Source organism: Macadamia integrifolia, chromosome 2 (genome assembly GCF_013358625.1).
Source record: "Macadamia integrifolia cultivar HAES 741 chromosome 2, SCU_Mint_v3, whole genome shotgun sequence".
NCBI classification, from domain to species: Eukaryota; Viridiplantae; Streptophyta; class Magnoliopsida; order Proteales; family Proteaceae; genus Macadamia; species Macadamia integrifolia.
The window spans coordinates 11661529-11681842 of record NC_056558.1 but is presented as its reverse complement, the minus strand read 5'-3'; the positions used below and the strand labels follow the sequence as shown (position 1 = coordinate 11681842).

The 20314-nt window shown below is 38.0% G+C and overlaps 1 protein-coding gene and 1 non-coding gene across 4 annotated transcripts; one reads left to right on the top strand and one right to left on the bottom strand.

Moving 5' to 3' along the window:
* The first annotated feature begins 967 nt into the window (after positions 1 to 967).
* TRNAK-UUU lies at positions 968 to 1041 on the top strand. Its single transcript has one exon. It is a non-coding gene; the product is annotated as a tRNA-Lys (tRNA).
* Positions 1042 to 1518: 477 nt separating this feature from the next.
* LOC122059560 (SART-1 family protein DOT2-like) lies at positions 1519 to 20153 on the bottom strand. 3 transcript variants are annotated; one of them, XM_042622425.1, is made up of 10 exons: positions 19933 to 20153; positions 18682 to 19401; positions 18295 to 18651; positions 12269 to 12410; positions 12073 to 12130; positions 2952 to 3065; positions 2763 to 2859; positions 2614 to 2680; positions 2471 to 2530; positions 1519 to 2379 (listed from the first exon to the last, which is right to left on the bottom strand). In XM_042622425.1, the coding sequence occupies exons 2-10, from the start codon at positions 19278 to 19280 to the stop codon at positions 1717 to 1719; spliced, it is 2157 nt and encodes a 718-aa protein (XP_042478359.1). In that variant the 5' UTR covers positions 19281 to 19401; positions 19933 to 20153; the 3' UTR covers positions 1519 to 1716. The 3 variants fall into 3 exon arrangements, with proteins under 3 accessions (XP_042478359.1, XP_042478368.1, XP_042478349.1); XM_042622434.1 differs by having other exon boundaries at positions 18295 to 18645; XM_042622415.1 differs by having other exon boundaries at positions 18295 to 19401.
* Between the last annotated feature and the right edge of the window lie 161 nt (positions 20154 to 20314).

The following is a 20314-nucleotide window of genomic DNA, read 5'->3' as shown; positions in this document are numbered from 1 at the left end:
GTGTCTAGATGCATTTGTGCTGAACCTAATATTCGTGTGTCGTTTGTTCCCTTCCCTATGTCCCCATTTGAAACTTGAGTAAGAATTTATGTGTTTTTCCGTCTAAATTATTATTGCTTTTGGCTACTTTGTTTATTAGTCTCGTTTTATCTTGCATGCTTAATCGTGTTTGTTGAGATTCTTTGGTCCTATCTACCTAAGCCCCTTGAGTTAACCCTACCTAGCTAATTAATCTTGTAGGAGACCTAGTCACCGAGGAACCCCCCTACATCACACCGGATTCGGATTTTCATCCAATCATGTCCAGATTCTCTCTTTGATATTTACCCAAAATGGGAGTTGATCCCTTGTTGAGCATATCTTTCGTCCACAATCAAACACTATGAATCCAGCGCACCAATATATAGTCCGATGGATATCAACTGTTGGCACACCAAAACCCATAATTCTTGTCTGCAATGATAATGATCTCTCAGGTATGGAGACCAATCAAAAACTACAAATGAGAATCTTGTCCTAAAAAAAACTAGTAGTATTCCATTCAAGATTTTCAAGTGATTATATTCAATGTACACTCACACTTGTATCCCTAAATCAACATCCATAAGCACACACAACGTGATGACCATATGAACAAAATGCCCAATACTGTCCCAAGTCATGAAAAAAATTAAGGTGAAAACATATGGAAAACCACAGCCCGTCAATGTCAAGCAATCATAATCATAATAAACAATTTATTGTTAGATTTTATGGACACATTTCCAACAACCATGTCAACTGCCAGTTCCCCTGCTGGAGGTGTGTACTACCAGTCCTTCTGGAAGTGGTGGTGGGCCATGGTTGCATCCTCCAAACAGCCCTCTACATGGCTTCCCAAGTTGCCAAGGAGCTATAATAAGAATCCAACTAGAAAGCGGTTCTTGCTCTAATTTCAGGGAATCCCTCAAAAGCCCAGCTTTTTTTGGGTGTATAGCTCAATTGGTAGAGCATTGAGCTTTTAACCTAATGGTCGCAGGTTCAAGTCCTGCTATACAGACTTTTTAGGATGGGTAGAGAGAAAGGACCATCCTAAAACCAAAGAAAGAGGACACAGGGGTGCACACTTTGGCTCGATTATGTTAGTTAATCTGTACATCCTTCATTTTATATTTCACTTCTTTGTTTTCATTCGTTTTTACATTTGGTCACTTTCATTTCTTCTAATTTAAACAGGATTGCTTCCTTTTTGGGCAGATTTCCGACCACCACTTCTTTTTTTTATTTTGTTTTTATATTTGGTTTACTTTACTTCTTTAATTCTAACAGGTTTATTTCCCTTTTTTTCTTTTTTTTTAAAGGAAATAGATCAGAATTCCAAAAGTAAATAAAATAGGTTGTCTCAAATTTCAGCTATGACTATTTTTCCCAGTCTGACAGGATCAAATGCCAAAGGGTTGGGTGCCACTGATCATCCACTAGATTTATAGGGACTACGGAGGGTCTCACTCTGTCGTACAATGCACTCAACAGTCAAGATGTTCTTTAATTCACGAAACTTTCATCTTAGGTGATACCCTCGGGCTTCTTTAAAGGGAGCAGCTACACTAATGCTACTCTTACAAGTATTTAAATAAGCAATGAGGTAACTTTTGGCTTATGATTTCTCTTAGGCAAAATCCATTCATCTCCATATATACTCCATATATACCCCATTTATTGGTCTACCGGTTCACCTTATGCTTCAACTGACTTCAAATGAAAATGTGAAAACCTACTATTACCTTCATCAAGCTGGAGACCCCACACAAACTCTTCCATCTCTGTGAAGACAACCTTATTTTCTTGTGGTTCTTCAAATGCAGAGTTATGATCATCACTAGATTGATTGTTGGCGGTACTAGCAAGAAGAGCAACTCCTTGAGGACCGGATGCCGCTGTTTGATTTTGCTTTTTAAGAGCTAACTTTCTTGCTTTTTCTAAAGATTTGTAGAGATCCTCATCATCTTCACCAAAAACAGGATTTTCATCTTCCTCAACTTTAACAGTTAGAGTTTGCTCCTGTCGGAGTGCTTTAGATGCCTCTTCTGCTTTAGCATAAGCTGCTTGGTATGCATTATTCCTTATTTCAGCCTCAGATTTCTCTTGATCCTCCTTGGCAGCTTTCCTCTTCCCATCTTTCCTGGAGCCAAGATCACCCATGCCCAACCCAGCAGTTATAGCCTCAGCTTCTAGGGCATCTAAATCCAGCTTTTCCTTCTTCCTCAGGGATTTCTTTTTCTTCGGCTTTTTAAACTGGAGCATTTCCTCATGCGTATAGTAATCTGATAAAATTTTCCCAGATGAATTGATATCTTCAGAGTGATTGCTTGCAGATACTCCCTGTAACCTTTTGCGTAGCTGGAATGCAAAAAAAGACCCTGTCAGGAAAATAGCAGACATTGGATAATTTTTTACTCATGAAATACGAAAGGAGAATAGCTGAAATTACCTCTTCTATCTTCTTCTCTGCTTCGGCACTTAAGCGTCCACCTCCATCCAAAGTCACATACTAAAGAGAAAACAAAGTTAAGAAATAAAACCCGTAACAATACAAAGTGTCTATATCTGCTCGAGCTGCGAAAAGGTGCTCACCTCATCTTCAACAGGATCATCGTACTGTGGAAGCATTTTCTTTTGGGAACCATCCTCATTGCTGAACCTACAAAGAGAAAATGAAAAGCAATAATTGATAACTTACGGTGATTCTTGAGACAGCGCATCAACAATAATGTCAATCTTACTTGTCCTCGTATATCCCAGTCTTTTTATGTGCAGCCTTATAAGCCTCATCTCTCCGTTTTTGCTCTCCAATCTCTACATTTTCGAGCACATCAGCCTCTGTTGCATAAATGTCATGTCAGCTTTAGAGAACATAGGAATCAAGACATATCAGCAAGAGTGTACCTAGGAAAATCACCGAAGCAAACTACCTTCGTTGATATCATCATTGGTGAGAATGCTTTGATCTTTAAGAGTCAAAACAACGGCTCCACCTTCAATTACTTTATCAAGACCGTGACGAACTTTAACTCCAGCTAGATCCTCTGTTACGTGTACCAAGAATAAATCAATAAAGATCAAGCTATTCACTTGAGGCAGAAAGTATTCCAATAACACTTTCAAGAAGTTGTGCTAAAATCTATAAAAGAACTGTAGAGGAAGCATAGGGTGCAATTGAGTTCTCCACAATCACTTACTGATCAGATTTTAGTCCCATCAATTTGCGGATCATATAACAAGTATGTTGGTATGCTACATGACTACTAGGAACCTAACTTCTTAAGTTCAACAGAAGTTCATACGGGTAACAACACACAACGTTCCTCAAGCAGCCAAGGACAACATGACACAAATTGCAAATCTATAATCCGTGATTTGGTCCTTCCCCAGATTCACAACTCCACATCTGATCACTGCTATAGCACCTTTTGTTCAAGAAGAAACAGAGTAGACTTTTAAAGTTGATGGAAACAACCCTAAACTTGTAAGGTAACAAGATGAGGCCCACAACATGAGCCCAAGTTCATCCATTCATTGAACACGTCAAATAAACACTGTGGCATTAAACACATTAATAAATAAGGATTTAGAGAAATCCAAATAGTTTGTAAGTCTTTAATTTTTAGAAATAAAGGGGATAACATTGATATGGTTAAAAAATATCAAAATAATCGATTAATTAAAGGGGTATTTTTGAAGAGTTTTTAACTTGCCAATGTAATTAGAGATTTAGTTCCTCAATGTAATTATCTAAGTAGTTTGGCCTTCAAGAGTCATCTTCCAATTTATATCATTGAAGTGCATGCCCAATGTATGACATTAATACGACAGTTTCTAAAGTCTATCCAAAGGGTAGCCATCTTGATTTGTAAAACAGCTTGAATAATTAAAGGAATGCAATTTTGTTCGTCAGTGGATATGTAACGCCCCTCTCTCTCTTTTTGGTGGATCTCCAATAAGGAAGATAATTGTTCTCTTTCCCATTATTTTCCCTGAATTCTATTACTTATCATTTATCTTTTTCTTTTCCCACAGGGTTACAGTTCATGAACCCAAATATCCATTCCCTTACCATAAACCTTCTAGGGTCCGTTTGATTAGTGGTGTTTTGATGGGGTGAGAATCTTGGGGTGGGATTCTTGTACAAATTAAACCACCCCAATGAGTTTAGTGGTGTTTTGATGGGGTTGGATTCTTGTACGAATCATCCCACCCAATGAGTTGTTAGGGCGTTTGGTTAATTGGGAAAGTAGTTTGAGCAGACAACTTCATTTTTCCTGTTGGCCCACGTGGCTTAGCATTTCTCCCACCCCATCCTTTTGCAAAGTCCTGCAAAATTGGTGGGACTTTGCCAAAATTCCAGGTATTTTGCGACCAAATCAGAGGCTTGACGCTCTCAGCCACATGCTGACCCGTCCCTCATCATCGTTCCACCACTCAACCATCGCGCTCAGTCACTGCAACAAATAGCTGCTACTGCTGCAAGCCAACATAGTTGCCAGAAATGGGCTACTCGCCTAAACCACAAGCCACCACAGCAGTACCCGCAAGCCCTCTCCATCAACCGGAGGGCCTCTCCTCACCCAAATCACATGCCACCACACACTTGCGGCAATAGTCGTCATCGGCGTCCATGCTTTTTTTAGGGACTAAGCGATGGACGTTGTATTGCATGTAAGAAAGGCGGTCGCCTTGGACGCCATATGTGGGAAGGCGTACACCTTGGATAGTTTTTTTTCCCGCTTAAATAATTCGTTTGTATATTTTAATTGTAGTGTTTTAAAGTGGTGTGGTGCAGGTTTTAAAGTGGTGTGAGATGCATGGAATCACTCCTTAGGTGAACCAAAAAAAAAAAGGAGAAAGATTTAATAATTCCTTTGTATATTCTAATTGTAGTGTTTTAAAGTGGTGTGGTGCAGTTTTTAAAGAGGTGTGAGATGCATGACCTCTCTCTCAATACTGTGCTCCAGCCTCCAAGTCTCAAACCTGAAGAAGAAATTTGTTTCAAAGAAATTTGCTCCAGCCTCCAGACTTGTATCGATTGAGATTTGAGAACAGGACTTGGCATTCGGCTTTCAAGTATGCTCCATCGATTTTTTTTTTCTCTCCTTGCTACAGCTTCTTCTTTCTCGATTCTGACTCTCTTCTTCCTCTGTTTCTTCTTCTTCCTCCTTTGCTTCGTCTTCTTCTTCTGATTCTTCGTCTGCACTGGCAGCCCTGCTGCTAGTGATTTTTTTATTTTTTCTTTTCCCCTCTGGTCTTCTTCGAATGGTTCTGCAAATTCTTCTGCTCCTCCACTCCTTGCTACAGCTTCTTGTTTCTCGTTTCTTCCCTTCTTTCTCGATTCTTCCCTTCTTTCTTGATTCCGACTCTCTTCTTCCTCTGTCTCTTCTTCCTCTCTCTCTTCTTCTTCCTCCTTTGCTTCGTCTTCTTCTTCTGATTCTTCGTCTGCACTGGCAGCCCTGCTGCGAGTGCTTTTTTATTTTTATTTCTTTTTCTTTTCCCTTCTGGTGTTCTGCAACTGCTTCTGCAAATTCTTCTTCTGCTCCTCCACTCCTTGCTACAACTTCTTCTTTCTCGATTTTTCCCTTCTTTCTCGATTCTTTCCTTCTTTCTTGATTCTGACTCTCTTTCTTCCTCTGCCTCTTCTTCCTCTCTTTCTTCTTCATCCTCCTTTGCTTTGTCTTCTTCTTCTGATTCTTCATCTGCACTAGCAGCCCTGCTGGCTAGTGCGCGGCTAGTGCTCTTTTATTTTTTTTATTTTTTCTTTTCCCCTCTGGTGTTCTGCAACTGCTTCTTATGGAGGCTGCCAGTGCTTTTTTATTTTTATTTTTATTCTTTTCCCCTCTGGTGGTCTGCGACTGCTTCTTATGGAAGCTGCCGGTTCTTTCTATGCTTCCTCTTCTTCTCTGCTTCTTGTCCTGTGCTAGCAGCACTGCTGCTAGTGCTTCTTTCTATGCTTCTTCTTCGCACTCCTGCTGTATTATGATTGCATGATTAATTGATTGCGCTTCTCTGCTTCTTCTCCTGCTAGTGCTATTTTTTCCCTGCTGCTGTAGGTAGACTGTATTTTGCAATAGTTATTATTTTTTAGATTGTAGAGTGCATTAGTGGCAGTGCAATGCTTCTTCTCATGCTTCTTCTCATATGAATTTTTTTTTTACTACTGTGGTGCATTAGTGCAATGCTTCTTCTCTTATGAAATTTTTTTACTATTGTTGTTTCTCTTGTTGTTGTTCCTTATGTCTGTGTAGTTTATTCAAAGAGATATGGCTACTAGTGATAGTGGTGGGCCTACTGCTAGCACTGGAGCATCAGCATCTGATCCAAACAAAGATCCAAATAGGAAGGCCAAATCAAAAGACCCCGGGTGGAAGTATGGATATTGGTCAGATCTTAATGATAAGAACTTAGTGTGATGTACACTTATTGGAAAAAATGCCAAAGGAGGAATCAAAAGGCTTAAGCAACATTTAATTAGTGGGTATGGAGATATATCAAAGTGCTCAAAAACAACTGCAGCAATCGCTAGAAAGATGCATGAAGCTATCATACAAAATCAGAAGAGGAAGCCTGATGTATTTGAGAATCAGCAGGAAGAGGATTTGACTGAAAAGATAGAAGCAGTCTGGTGCACCAAGGCCCTCAACTATAGACTCCTCAAGAAGGAACCTTGTGCCAAGCTCTAGGATAGCTTCCAAAATGAATAAAGCTAATGTTATTACACCAGCGGCAGTAAAGGGTCCAATAGATTCCTATCTTCAACGGACTCCTAAAGAAATAGTTGCTGAGAGGAGGTCTAAAGGTTCTACCCAGACAACAATACAGAGCAGCTTAAGATCAAATGCAGACAGAAAGAAAACTAACGCATATGTTGCAAAATGGTTTTATGAAGTTGGCATCCCATTCAATACAGTCAAGTTAAGGAGCTTTGAGGAGATGGTTGAAGCCAGTGCGCAATTTGAGTCAGGATATAAGCCCCCTTCTACCATGAGTTGAGAGTGCCTTGCTACATGATGAAAAAGCTGAGATTGAATGTATCAAGAAGAAATATGAAAATTATTGGAAAAGGTACGGATGCACTCTTATGTCTGATGGGTGGACTGACAAGAGAGGAAGACACTTGATTAATTTCCTTGTCAATTGTCCATTGGGGACTTATTTTATGGACTCTGTAGATGTATCTAGAAAGTCTCAATATGCAGACATGTTATTTCAGCTACTTGATAGTAAAATTGAAGAAATTGGGGAGGATAATGTGGTACAAGTAGTTATAGACAATGCATCTAATTATGTTGCAGCTGGTAGAATGTTGATGCAAAAAAGGAGTAAGCTTTATTGGACTCTTTGTGCAGCTCATTGTTTGGACCTCGTGTTAGAGGAAATTGGCAAGTTGAAAGCTTATAAAACAACAATAGAGAGGGTAAAAACAATTATTTACAAACAATACAAACATGTTGATGCTTTGAGGGAAAAAACAAATGGGATGGATTTGGTGAGGTCTGGAGTTACAAGATTTACTACCTCATTCTTGACACTACAAAGTTTGTACAAGCACAAGGATGCCTTGAAGTAATTGCTTGTATCTGATGGTTGGAATAGTTCTAAGTTGTCCAAGACAGAGGCAGGTAAGAGAGTACTTGAGACAATACTTGTACAAACATTCTGGAACCATGTACTAGATTGCTTAAGAGCATCCCAACCAATTTTAGTTGTCTTGAGGTTAGCAGATGGTGATGAAAGGCCTGCATTGCCTAAAATTTATTTGGCAATGGAAATAGCCAAAAAAAGGATAAAAGTAAATTTTGCCAATAAAGAACGGTTATGGAAGAAGGTGTTAGCAATTATTGATGACCGATGGGAGATCCAAATGGATCGACCTTTATACACTGCTGGCGTTTACCTAAATGCTAGCAAATATTTTGACTACATCAATGATGAGAGACTCCCTTTTGAAGAATCGTGTAAAATACAAGATGCATTCATGGCAGTTATTGAAAGAATGGTGCCCGACTTAGCTATGCAAGACAAGATCATACGTGAGTCTCAAATGTACAAAAAATGTGAAAGTAGCTTTTCAAGGATATTGGCTATTAAACAACAGACAGTCAGGTGAAGGAGCATTGGATCCTAGTACGTACTAAGTAATTTTTTTTTATTATTATTTTAACGAGTATTTAACAATATGTGTATCTAATTTTTTCCTTATATATAGTCTCTTGGTGGGAAACACATGGATCTTCGGCCCCTACACTTCAACAATATGCAATACACATATTAGGCCTTTGTTGCTCCGCTTCCGGTTGTGAGCGCAATTGGAGCACATTTGATTTTGTAAGTATTTTTTAAATATTAGTTTGTAATTATACTTTTTACATCTATTTCTTGACTTAAATAAAGAGGTATTATGGATTCAGATTCACACCAAGAAGAGGAATAGACTAGAACATCAGCGCTTGAATGATCTAGTCTATATCCAATATAATCGTCGGTTTCATTCAAGGTTTCAAGAAAGAAGGGAAAAGGGCAGCAATTATGATCCATTAATTCTTGATGAAATGAATTGGAGTAGTGAATGGATAACAAGGGAGCAAGAAGATGGAGATCTAGTCCATCCTGGAGAGGATCTCACATAGGGAGGTGTTGATAAAGCAGTTGGTGCATCTACATCGGTTGGGGGTCGTAATTTACCTAGGAGGGCTCAAGGATCAACAAATGCAGCCAATATTTGCTACATGCGTCGTGGTAAGGGGAGGGCCACTGTTGAGGAATCGTCAGATGATGAAGTTGAAGAAGAGGTCCACGACGTTGTGCGTGATGATGAAGATATTGATGAAGACTTTGGTGATAGGCCAACTGATTCTATGGGTCAGCAACAATAGGAGGGAGAAGAAGTAGATGTTGATTTGTTAGCTTGATTATGGTCAAACAATAACAAAGTTTAGCTTGATGGTTTATTTTGTTGTTTTAAAATTTATACTTTAAAGCTTACTAAAGTTTAGCATTTTGGTTTATTTTTATGTTCTTCAATTTCCATTAGGTGTTTTTAATTCTCCCCAGGTAGGATTGGAACCCATGGCCTATCACCCATGACCCATCATGATTCATATACCAAGGAACAAGGTTTCTCTTGTTGCTTAGTGCTTTAGTGTCACTAACTTATACGTATTAACTGACAGGGGTTAAACATTGAAATATCATGCACTCATGGTCTATGATGGACTTTGTGGATCTCGTTTTGGGCATCATAGAGGTAAGTATATCTAACTACATACTTAAATAGTTAAATATTATATTCTTTACAATATTTCATTAGGAATTATATGTTATTATGCCTTTTGTTTTATTTATAGCTTTGTTTTTTTATGAATAATTTGTTCATTTTTTGTCGTGTTTTCTCATGTTAGAAAATATATATTACTTTGCAATTTGCATTGATATGACTTTCATGTTGAATGTTGATTCTTGTCTCTTGATGTTGCTTAAAGTGTATACTTTTTTCCCATGATGTTGCTTAAAGTCGTGCTTCTTGTATTTTGATATAACTCAAAGGCTTGATTTTTTACAAGCAATTTAAAATTAAGTATATCATTGTTATCTAGTTATACTAGATATAATAGATATATTTAAAAAAAAAAATAGTAGCATCTTTTTTTGCACCTTATTCGCCTTAAGGCGGGCGCCTTCTCGCCTAAGCACTTAAACAGCCCTCCAACGCCTTGGCGCCATGACAACTATACTTGCGGCCTTGTCTGCTTGTAGCCTGCGACCTAGGCTGAATACCAAATAAAAAAACACAAAAAAAAAAAAATGGAGAAGACAATGAACAGTAGTAGTATTCTAGGGATTTTTTTCTTTCAAAACCCAATGTTCCCATTGCACTTGAGATTGAAATGAACCCAAGTCGTTTTGCCCCCCTTCGTTGACCTCTCTTTCTTGCTTTGCTTTTGCATCTGTGGCGACCCAATTTACATTGGCTTCATTTGCCTAGAGACACAAACTCCTCTTTCCAGATCCAACCCCAACACCCCCTCTCTTCTCTCTCTTCTAACATCTACTCTAATGCCACCATCGGCCAAGATCCCATCACCATTTACAACCTCTATTACTGCACAGGATGGGGCAGCAAGCTTTTTTTTTTTTTTTTTTTGCCGGGGGGGTTGTTTTGAGGACGAAGAAAAAACAGGGAAGAAGATAAACAGTTCTCCACCGCTTTTCCCTTTTCCCATTTGCATCCAAACACGATAAGATGGGAATGAACGGTAACTATTACACTAATTTCCTTTCATGTTGTTCACCCCATAAGCATGTGGGGCCCACATGTCATACTTTCCCACCCCATAAACCCCTCTAAACAAACGGGGCCCTACAGATTAAAGCCATTCCACCAACACATATCCCTTCTCTCTTAGGTAAATAGTGCAATCTGAAAATCTAGATTATGGATCTCAGATGAAGGCAGGCCCAATGATCAAATCTGAGATTAGGAAGCAATTACATTGTTAGGGGAAGAAATCAGATCGATAGAAGGGGAGGGGAAACTATGAGAACAATCTGCTTGGGTGAAGAAGAGATGAGAACAGAACAAAAGAGGAGACAAAGAAATCAGATTTGGGATACCAATCCTAAATGCGCTTCTCAATAGCACCAAAACTCTTTAAAAAAAACTGATATTCTTAACTCGAATCATATCTAATTGATGGGGTACATATATAAAGACCTTGTTAAATTCCTAACACTCAATAAAGTAAATAAACTTAAAATAAAACTCCATCTAACTATTAAGTATCCTAATCTAAATCAAACACTTAACTGCCATGGTTGGAGAAGTCACACGTTACGATCAAAACCGACCAAAATATTTCGGTTCCGACTTGTACCGGCACAAAATGTATTGCTCACCCGCAGGCATACATAATTTCAACCAAAACATTCAAGTTTCGGTCAAAATTTCGGGTCATCCCAGTTGTGTTGTTCCATTTGCCGAAATGGTATAACCATGTGTTTCAAGAGATCTGAAGTCGATCGAAAACAACACTGTTTCGCCCATTTCACAGGTTTCATGCAAAAGCCACTGTGAAGGCTAAAAATTTCAAATCTGAGTGGATTTTGGCCATTCCTCTTCCATTTATTTCTGGAAAAAGGCATTCTAAAATCGTGCAAGTCATCAACAACAAAGATTTAGTGGTTTCTCCGGTGGCAGCAATCTTCTTCCCCTTTAGAGCCCGCCTGGATCTCTCCCTGATATTGACATAGAGTAGGAGACAAGGAGGAAGGGCAGGGGACTTTTGCTCATTTGCACCTTTGGGCTTTCATGTGAATTACTTGTGATTTTTGAAGTCAGTGTCAGTGACTGGACACTTACACCTTCGATGTAATCTTCTGAGATTTAATAATATGAAGTAATTTTTTTTCCATCTGTCACTTGCAATTGCATATTTTTTAATTTTTTTCTCTTTATTGGGTATTTTATAGTACTAAATCATGTGTAACATAAGCTATCTTTGAAAAATATACAGACGAGGTACAGCACACACTGACAACCTAGGGTTTGAAATCAAAGTGCCAATTTGAGTGTGTTTTCAACATCTAAAGGTTCCAGTTTGTTTATGGATGTTTAATTAGGGGCTCTGCCAGGTTTCAGATTAAAATATGGCTGTTTGACCACTGAAAAAGGTCAAACGAATCCACCAGCTGACCCTAGCAGAAAGACCTCTTGAATTCTTGAACCTTGTTAACTACTAATCCTGTGTACTAACCCACATTATGGGCTTATAAATTAGGCCCATTACAATGAAACCCAAAAAATAAAAAATAAAAGGTCAAACCTATAACATAACTACCCAAGGTCAATTTCAGCCATTGGACAGCCACCAGAACCTTATGAGCCTCCCAAGGCTGCAAAAAGGCTTCCATTTTAGATTAATGTCTAATGCAACTGCATCAACCCGACTACCATGTGTTGTATCAGCACAGAGTGCACATAACAGTCCAAAAGGGGATACAGCATAAAATAACAGCCTAAAAAAGGTGGGAGGTAAGGGGCAATACTGGCAGTGTGTCGAGCTGCACCATCATCATCATCACTTTCCCCTTCATCAATATTGTCCTGGGAAAGATCCAATAATAAATGTATCATGAACTTCATCAAGCATGGGAAATCAGGGAAATATCACCAAGGAATATATATATAGAGAGAGAGAGAGAGAGAGAGAGAGAAAGAAACATTAAGTATGCACAAGCTAACCTGCTCTTCGAAAACCTTGGAGAGATGCATGGCTTTCTCTTTTTCAACATTCCTTTTCTCCACCAGCTTACGGCTCTTATTAACCCATGCTAAAACTTCCGAAGCACCTTCAGACTTTTTCTTCAATCTTTCTTCTTTCATTCTGTAGCAGAAAATCTTATTTAACACAAATACATAAAAATAAATAAAAATAGACAGTTGATAAAGAGAATGTTTCTTCAGACATAATGAAGCCAACAACAATGAGAACAAACAAAAAGAGGGGATAGAATATTTTTTTCAAAAGGGTATAAATATTAGAAAATCAAGAGATTGGCACCATAATATTTTCTGAGAAACTATGAGCAACTCAAAAATTGAATATCACAAACATGCAACCTTTCTTTTATTTTCTTTTCTTTTCATATCAATTGAGCTATGGGCGCTCAGAACATGCAACCCAATCAATGGGAAATATATGACGAAGACATATCCCATCAAATATAGATATTTAAAACATATAGACTTCAGATCATTCATAAACTAAAATGTCTCAACAAGTCTAGAATTGATCAAACGGAAAAAAAAATTCCAGGAAGTCAGCTATAAGCAGAATATTACGAGCTATCTGGATTTTGGCACAGCTGGAGCTGTTTGAGGAATATGACCCAAACTGTGCCTCGTGTCTTGCCTACTTTCATCTTTTTTTGAGGCTCTTTAACTTCAGACACCCCCTAACCTTTCAAATATATCTATGGTGTGAGATGTCTTGATAAGTAATGCAGTCCTCTAAGCCATTGTTACTCGAAATGTCCATTTAGAAGGCCATAAAAATATTTTTCCCATCTCTTCATAATGTCCTCATCCATTACTAGCACTCTACCATCATCACTTCTAATATATCAAACATGGTCGAAATCTCTACATTTCCTTTCCCTCATTTTAGTTATATATTATATAGAGATTTTTCTCTTTCATTTATGCTCGGATGGTTATAGAGATCTCCATACTTCTTTGCCTTTGTTTTCCCCTCAATCTTCATAGTTTCAACAGACTTATACCTTTTTAGATCTTCTACGTCTTTAGTCATTTGCAAGGTCTGAAAGCTAGCTTTTTTAGTCTTAATGGCTGTTTGAACCTCACCATCCCCCCCCCCCAAAAAAAAAAGTCTCCCTAGAGGGATGACATTTCCCTTCAATTTCCATAGGATATCTTTAGCAACCTTCTAATACAAGTTGTCATATCGTTCCACATCATATTACTGTCACCCCTCAAAGTCCCACTTTCCTTGGTTGACCACTTTATCGGTGAATGCATTCAAGGTAACCCTATTTAAGCTCCACCAGCTTATCAGAGAGCAATTAGGCTTCCCTTACAATCCTACGGAGTGAGGCATATATCCATGACCACTAATCTATGTTGAGTGGATAGGGTCTAACTGTTTGTACATTGTTGCATAGAAATCAAAAATAAGAAGTGCCAACCTTTGATAATTTTGTCCTCATCCAAATGTTCTCAAATAGCTCCCTTCAATGGTTTGAAGTATCACAATGTGACAAAAGAATCAATTAAAAAGGATCCCCCTTTTTTTCAGTTATTTACTGCTTTCAGTTTTACGAGAAAGACATAAAGAAAAAAGTTAATTAAAATAAACCTACGATGTTGAATACGGGCTCGTGTGAGTAAGAACCAAAAATTATCTATTCTAGTTCCATCATTGTCTATGGGTTCAAATTTAAAAGAAATTCTAGATAATGTTTTCCATAGACCCTGCAAGATGACTCTTTCTTTCATTTCTCTATTTTCACTTATTTTTTTTCTTTTCTCCTATTATGTTTGGACCTCACTTTTCCCTACTTTGTTTTGCACGGATCCATGTAGCCGAGCCCATTAAGTCGGAATAAGGCTGAGTTTGTTGTTGTTGTCGATGAAGAATTAACAGTTTTTTTTTTTTTTTTTTCTAATGGAAATTTGCAAGAGGCTAAGGTTTTGGAATTATTAAAGTTGTTGAACTATGGCAAATGTTAAAGGAATGATGAAGCCAGATATTAGATTTTTAAAATGATAAATTTTAAAGATTTCAAGATCTAAAAATTCAGTGGCTGACTAGTTCAAATAGTAGCAGGTTATGTGAAAATAAGAAAGACCATACTCTGCCCTTGCTTCCCAAGGAACATACCTAAAATTTAAAACGAATCCACCTGATGCAAATAAGTCATTTCATGGGCTTATTTTATTACAAATAAGCCTTGGGTTGGGTTATGTATATGTTGGGCCTTTGATCCCATGGTTTTATTTGTAATGGGCCACTTTAATAGGCCTAAAATATGGGTAGAAAGTAGGAAAACGGGATTTAATTCATTAGTTTAGTTAGAGTCTTGTTTTGAGTCTACATCCTTTATTATTTTGTTTCCTAATTAGAAGATAAAGGTAGTTTCTATTTTCCATTAGTTGCTATTTTGAATTAGCTTCTATTTTCATTAGTTGCTAATTTGAATTAGCTTCTATTTTCAAAGAAGTTTCTATTTTGTAACTTAGGTTAGTTTCCTTTTTATCATTAGTTGTTAGTTTCTAATTTACTCTTACTTGGTTAGCAAGTTAGAAGTTAAATTAGAAGGTTTTATTTTCAGCATTAGTTACCTTTTATATTATGTCTTTGTGCCCAAGCAATGTAAGGCTATTTAAAGCCCATCAATTTTAATGAGAAGCAGATTTGAGTTTAAAAAAATTAAAAATTAAAAAATTAAAAAATTAAAAAATAAAAAAAAAAAAAAAAAAAAAGATGGCTTATGCCGTTATGCTGTGGGGTGCAGTTGGGTGAGATGCCTAAACTTGAGGGGTGAGATGCCCATTCCCTAATTCTTCTTCCACCCTTCTCAACCCTCCATCAAACTCTCTTTCTTTTCTTATTTTCCTTTTATTTGTTTGCTTAGAACCAAACCTATTGGAGGACATCTTCCCTATTCATCCAGATTTTGAGATCCTACCTAAGATTAGGATCACTTGTGATTCTAGTTCTACATTACCACCTCCCACATGAACCCACACTAACACTCAATTAAGCTGTAAATTAGGTTTTCAATCAATTATTTCCCCAAGTGGCATGGGTATAGAGACTCATAGCATCCCTTCTTACAACATAATGTTTGATATCTCTTTACATCCTCGCACACAGAAAGATATACCCATATAAATGTATCACTGAAACAAGAATACTAAATTCTACTAGAAATTGGGAATATACATGGGCACTAGAGAAAGTGCAACTATTAGTGACTAAAAATCTAAAATGTAGACTTGACTTACTAGAAAACAAACTGAGAATTACCCAAATAACTTTGATGAACTGAGATAAACCAATCACTGTGAAAACCAAATACACCTAAACCAAATTTTCAAAAAACCCTGAAAACCAAACATAAGCAAGATACCTTTAACAACAACAACAACAACAACAACAAAAACAAACTTAGCTTATCCCAACATAATGGGTCGTCTACACGAATCCAAACAAAATTATTTTGAAAAAAGGCTAAACAGGAGTTGAGGGGAGAGACAGGAAGAGGAGAGATGAGAAGAAAAAAATATGTGTGAGAGGGAAGAGGCACAACCCAAAAGTTAGGAAAGATTCAGCTAAATGGGGTTGGCAACATGGATCTTTGCTCTCCAAAAGGTTCCATCTAAGGTCATAGTGGGGACAAGACCAAGGTTATGCATGTCATTCCTCACCACCTCGTCTATGGTCATTTTAGGTTTGCCCCTAGCTCTTTTAGCTCTTTCAATCTGGAACCAATCACTCCTTACTAGGGCATCCTTAGGCCTCCTTTGAACATGACTATACCACCTCAAACGACTTTCACGGAGCTTATCAATGATCGGGGCCACTCCCAAAACAGATATAATAAGTCCATTCCGTATTCTATCCTTCCTAGTTTTACAGCACATCCATCTTAACATCCTCATCTCAGCTACACATAGTTTGTCAATATGACTCTTTTTGACTGCCCAACATTGTTCCCCATACATCATAGTTGGATCATGGATACACAACAGTCCTATAGAATGTTCCCTTGAGCTTTAGGGGGATATGACGATCATATAGGACTCCGAATGCACCTCTCCACTTCATCCATCCTACTTTAATCCTCTGTGAGATATCCTCTATACCACATTCTTTATTTATGGTCGACCCTAGGTATCTGAAACAGTCACTTTGAGGAATATCTGTCTCATCAATTTTCACCATATCATTATCCAACATAGGATGGCTAAAGTTACATTTGACATACTCTGTCTTCGAAAGTTCGATCTACTAATCTTAAAACCTCTTATTTCCAATTTGATCTCCAAAGCTCCAACTTAGTGTTAATCCCCGCATTAGTTTCATCCACTAAAACGATGTCACCTACAAAGAGCATACACCAGGGAACCTCATCTAAAATGTTTTTGGTTAGTTCATCCATGATAAGTGCAAACAAATAGGGGCTTAGGGCCGATCCTTGATTAATCCAATCATAATTGGAAATTCTTTGCCTTAACCTCCCACCAATCTCACTCTAGTCACCACGCTTTCATACATGCCCTTAATTACATCTACATATGTACTCGACACCTCCCTCTTTACTAGAACATGCTGGATTAAATATCTGGGAACTCTATCATAAGCTTTTTCTAGGTCAATAAAGATCATGTGGAGATCCTTCTTGTAGGCTCTATAACTTTCCATGATCCTCCTTAATAGGTAGATAGCCTCTGTTGTAGATCTACCTGGCATAAATCCAAATTGGTTTTCTGAAATCTTAGTTTCTTTTCTTAGGCAGACTTCAATAACTTTCTCTCACAATTCCATAGTATGACACATAATTAAAATATGAATGTCCTGAATTTTAAATCTTATGTCCACCTTATACCTTTTCTTTGTTTTTCTTCCCATCTTGGGTTTTGGATTTTTTTATCAAAGGCTCTAAAGTTCTCAGGTGGTTCAGTCAATCAAACATTAATATATCAGCTGAATTGGGCCTGAGGTATTAAAGAAATCTTAGATTGTGGTTGGTTACTTTCTTAGAGCAAAGAAAAAGTTAGAAGGAATAGTGAAAGGAGAAGAATGGGCTTCCTCCTTCAATTGTTTGGTTGCTTCAAGGTCCTTGCTGCAAAGTTGGAAATTGGAAGAACAGTTCTTTGTCCCTTTTTACTATGAAATTATATGAGAAACTCAAGTATACAATATTTTGTGATGGATAAGCGCACACATGCATTTCAAAACAATTCTAGATTAGAATTTTATCAAACTAATAGCCTCTAATCTAGCTCAACCTATGACTTGCACTAAATTCAATTGGGACTAAAAATGCACAGCAGAAACTGATGCAGGAGCATCTCTTGAGGATTTTCTGTGGTTTCATTTTCCAGCAATAGTCATTGGAGCAGTAGGCTGGGCTACATTGTAGTAATTTCATATTTGAAAGATCCACCTTGCAGGGCCTTTTTATTTCCGTTAATAATTGAGCTGTTACTTTTTTTAAATGTGTTAAACATTGGTGCACAGTCAAGTAGCTAAAGTGGGCAAATGGCGAAGAGTCTAATAGCTATAATAGGCGAAGAGTCTAATAGCTATATTAGGCAAAGAGATCAAAGAATTCAATCTCTGCCAAAAAGTTGAACAAAATTAATAAATTAAGCTTTCAGTTGTTCAAGTTTAGCATTTATCACTAGCAATAATGACCATTGTAATTAATTGCTAAAAGACACTACAGATCAATGGGTGTCTGTATCATAGGAGTTCAAGACCATGTTTGCTAAGCACAACTGACTTCTTACTGTGGTGGGAGAGCAGCCAACCCATAAAGCAGCTATAAATTCAATCAATACATATAGCACAAAAGATAAGGAATCTGGAAAAGTTCTGCAAAAGAAACAAGAGCATATAGATCACAGGATAGAAATAGCCTAGAGAGGCAAAATATTAGTGTCACAGATAACAGCATCAGCACAGCAGTATTAAAGAAAGTATGATGAAGCATCTAGAGATATTTACGGAGCTAACTTACTTCAATATCCGCTCTTCAAGCTCTGATTTTGATGGGCCTGATGCCCACTCAGTCTTTTGATTATGCTCCATGCCACTGATATCACTATCTTCATGCTCAATTTCCTTCCCTTGCACAGTAACATCTCCATCATTCACACCCTCTGTTTTACGTCTTTTGTCTTTTCCACCATCTTTACCCCTACCTTGACCTTCATCATGAATTTTTCCATCCATTTTGTCTCTTTCTTTATCTTTAGACCCCTCTTTGTCTTGGTCCTTCTCTCTTTCTTTCTCTCTTTCCTTCCCCTTACTTTTGTCTTTAACCTTGTCCCTATCATGCTTATCGCGTTCTTTTTCCTTTTCCCTTTCCCTTTCCCTTTCCCTTTCCCTTTCCCTTTCCCTTTCCCTCTCTCGATCTTTATGTTTATCCCTTTCCTTTTCTCTGTCCTTGTCCTTCGCCCTATCCCGCTCCTTGTCCCGTTCCCTATCCCTATCCCTGGCCTTCTCCTTTCCCCTCTCCTTCTCTCGCCCTCGATCATGGTCTTTCTCACCCACTCTCTCTCTTTCACGGTCTTTATCTTTCCCTTTGTCTTTCCTATCTTTATCCTTCTCACGGTCCTTGTTTTTGTACTTATCAAGGTCATAATCTTCCTCTTTTGCCTTATCCTTGTGCCTATCCTTCTCACGGTCCTCTCTATCCTCCTTTCTTTTCTCTCTACTTGAAACCCGATCTTTTTCTGAATCCTTAACCCCTTTGTCCCTCTCCTTTGAAACATCACTGGCCTTTGACCGTTCTCGATCCCTACTTCCATGATCCTTCTCTTCTTTTCGACTCTTCTTTCTGTCTTTGCTCCGGTGCTTGCTTGATTCCCTTGGTTTCTCACTGACATCTCCTTCAAAACCATCAAGCAGTTCTTCATCTCTGTAATCTCCCCTAGCAGACCCATTTGGATCCCTACTGTCATCATTTTTCTCAAGTCCCGAATCAACCCAGTCCATCTCCATTGTAAACACAAGCGAAATTACAGCACCACAAATATTTCTTTCTTGATCACTGTCTATATAATTCAATAGATAGATATGCACCAAAGAGATGGAAACAAATCCTCCATTACTTGAAGCTCACCTGGAATTCATTAAAGATAATAAATCCAACTTCAGATCGTACATTTACTGAAAAATATGATTTCTTTGTATTCAACACTTCAAATTAAGAAAACAAAATGGAATAGAACAGAAATATAAACCCAAAACAACACCGATTTGAAAGTCACCAAAAATCCACCCTAATTTTTCTGCAGAAACAATAGCTAAGTAAAACCCATATTGAAGAGAAAGAAGGAGACAGAGCAGTCTAGAGACAGTGCTGGTATGGTTGAATTCATTCAAACATAATGAATGGAAGTAGCCATACTATCGCGCTAGTAAGGACCGTGGCCCGCTACTATGTTTGGGGATCAAATCCCGCCTTCAACTGAAGTTGAGGGGTGTGGGGCGTTGTCAACAAATAGATGCAATGGTTGAAACATCGAAGAGAGGTTTAGAGGGGAAAAAAAAAACCACCACCATTTAAAGAAAGTGAGAGACCAAGCATGTCACGAGAGACCAGACAGATAGAAGGATAGAGAGATTCTGAAAGAGTTGAGGAGCGGCTTACCTATCAAATCTGGCAACGGTGCAAGATGGAAGAATCGGCCAATCGAACTTCCTTCGTTGCTAGGGTTCCTCCCGATACCCGAAGAGAGAAAATAGTAAGGAGAAAAATGCTTAAGCAGAACAGAGGCTCCCTTCGTTGCTGAAGGGGGCACAGAACGCACCAAAGGGAAAGCAGTCTCCTCGGTGAAGACAAATGCTCCCACAAAAGAATCTTTGTACAAAATTTACTGATTATTTCTCCGATTTAATGAGCTTTCTAGCGACATAAGGGTAAAATAGTCAGGTTCGAACAAAATAAAAAGGTCAAATATTCAAGTCGGGGTCCTGAACTCGGATTCGGATTCGGATTCGGATTCAAATCCGATTCCTCTTCTTTTGCTCAT

Coding starts and splice junctions, on each gene's coding strand:
- LOC122059560 (XM_042622415.1), bottom strand. CDS start 19,280: ATGGAGATGGACTGGGTTGATTCGGGACTTGAGAAAAATGATGACAGT. Junction 12,411..18,294: donor CTTGAAGAGCGGATATTGAA/GTAAGTTAGCTC, acceptor TTTCTGCTACAG/AATGAAAGAAGAAAGATTGA. Junction 2,380..2,470: donor CAGAGAAGAAGATAGAAGAG/GTAATTTCAGCT, acceptor TTTGCATTCCAG/CTACGCAAAAGGTTACAGGG.